We start from the raw sequence: 1,091 nt of genomic DNA, 5'->3' as shown, positions 1-1,091 counted from the left end.
CTGGGAGCGGGGTCCCGGCAGGGTACAAGCAGTGCAGCCAAGGCTGGGGTGGGATGGACGCAGCCTGGGGGGCTCAGGCAGCCGTCAGCAGGGAGGGCTTGGGGGGAGCAGGGCACACACAGCAAAGGGCAAGAGGAGGGAGGCAGCATCACTCGTCCCCGCAGGCTCCTTCCCTGGCCTCGGGGGACACCAGGCAGAGCCTGGCTATCAGTCCCGAGTCCACCCACCTCCCCCCACCCCAAATTTGCACACATATATTGGGGTCCTAGGAGGACCACAGCCAGGCTGGGGAGGGATGCTAAGGGAATAGGACTGGACAGCCCAGTCCCATGCATACGGGCTATCGCTGGAAATGGGCAGGGGGAAACTTCTCCAAGCTGCTCTGGGCCTGGCACGGCAGCTTGCAGACTGCCTGCAGCAGGGAGGGAGCTGTCAGCTCAGCAGGGCAGGGGGACATGTCCCCAGCAGGGCCACCAAGGGCAAAAGCCTTCCCTGCGCAGCCAGGGGCAGCACCCGGCCTCAGCAGCAGGTACATGGGGGGACATGGGATGAAGCTGGGCTGTGGGCAGCAGCGAGCTCTGGGTCAGGCCAGCGGGGGTCCTGGCACAGCTGGCTGGTGGGACCCAGGGCCGTGGGGCCACACATCTGGATAGGGCAGCAGGGCAGCCTGCCTTCTGCTGCAGGGCCAGCCTATGCCGGCAGCCCCAGGCACGCAGCTCCACTTTCCTGCTCCCGGCTTGCGCCCGCCTGTGCTGCGGCAGAGAAGGGCAGGCTGGCTCATCCCCTTCTCCCGCAGCACTGCCAAGGAGGGGTCTGCAGCGGCCCCTTCCCCACACAGCTCATGCAGGGCACCGGAGCCAGCTGGCCCCTGGGGGCCAGGGCGGATGCGCCCGGGGATCTTTACCTCTGACCTCCAGCTTGGCCTCGCACTGCTTGGTGCCGTACTCATTGACAGCCTTGCAGGTGTAGAAGCCGGTGTCAGTGCGCTCCGCCGCCAGGATGTGCAGCGTGAAGAGGCCCCGCACCCCCTCCGCCTCCTCCGTGTGATGCCGGCGGCCGTACTTCACCGGCTGCCCGGTCCTCCCCCCGCT

General features: G+C 67.6%; 1 protein-coding gene across 1 annotated transcript in view; it reads right to left on the bottom strand.

The window, feature by feature from the left end:
• Nucleotides 1-1,091, bottom strand: part of SPEG (SPEG complex locus) — a gene marked incomplete at its 3' end in the record, with an annotated part of 21,721 nt that overhangs the window by 15,902 nt on the left and 4,728 nt on the right. Inside the window, exon 7 of the mRNA XM_009884155.1 lies at nucleotides 905-1,080. Within this exon, the coding sequence (XP_009882457.1) occupies nucleotides 905-1,080 (176 nt within the window). The remainder of the gene's footprint in view (nucleotides 1-904; nucleotides 1,081-1,091) is intronic.

The sequence above is a fragment of the Charadrius vociferus genome, unplaced genomic scaffold (genome assembly GCF_000708025.1).
Source record: "Charadrius vociferus isolate BGI_N301 unplaced genomic scaffold, ASM70802v2 scaffold1020, whole genome shotgun sequence".
Taxonomy (NCBI): domain Eukaryota; kingdom Metazoa; phylum Chordata; class Aves; order Charadriiformes; family Charadriidae; genus Charadrius; species Charadrius vociferus.
The sequence above is the reverse complement of the archived record's forward strand: the minus strand, read 5'-3'. Positions and strand labels throughout refer to the sequence as shown.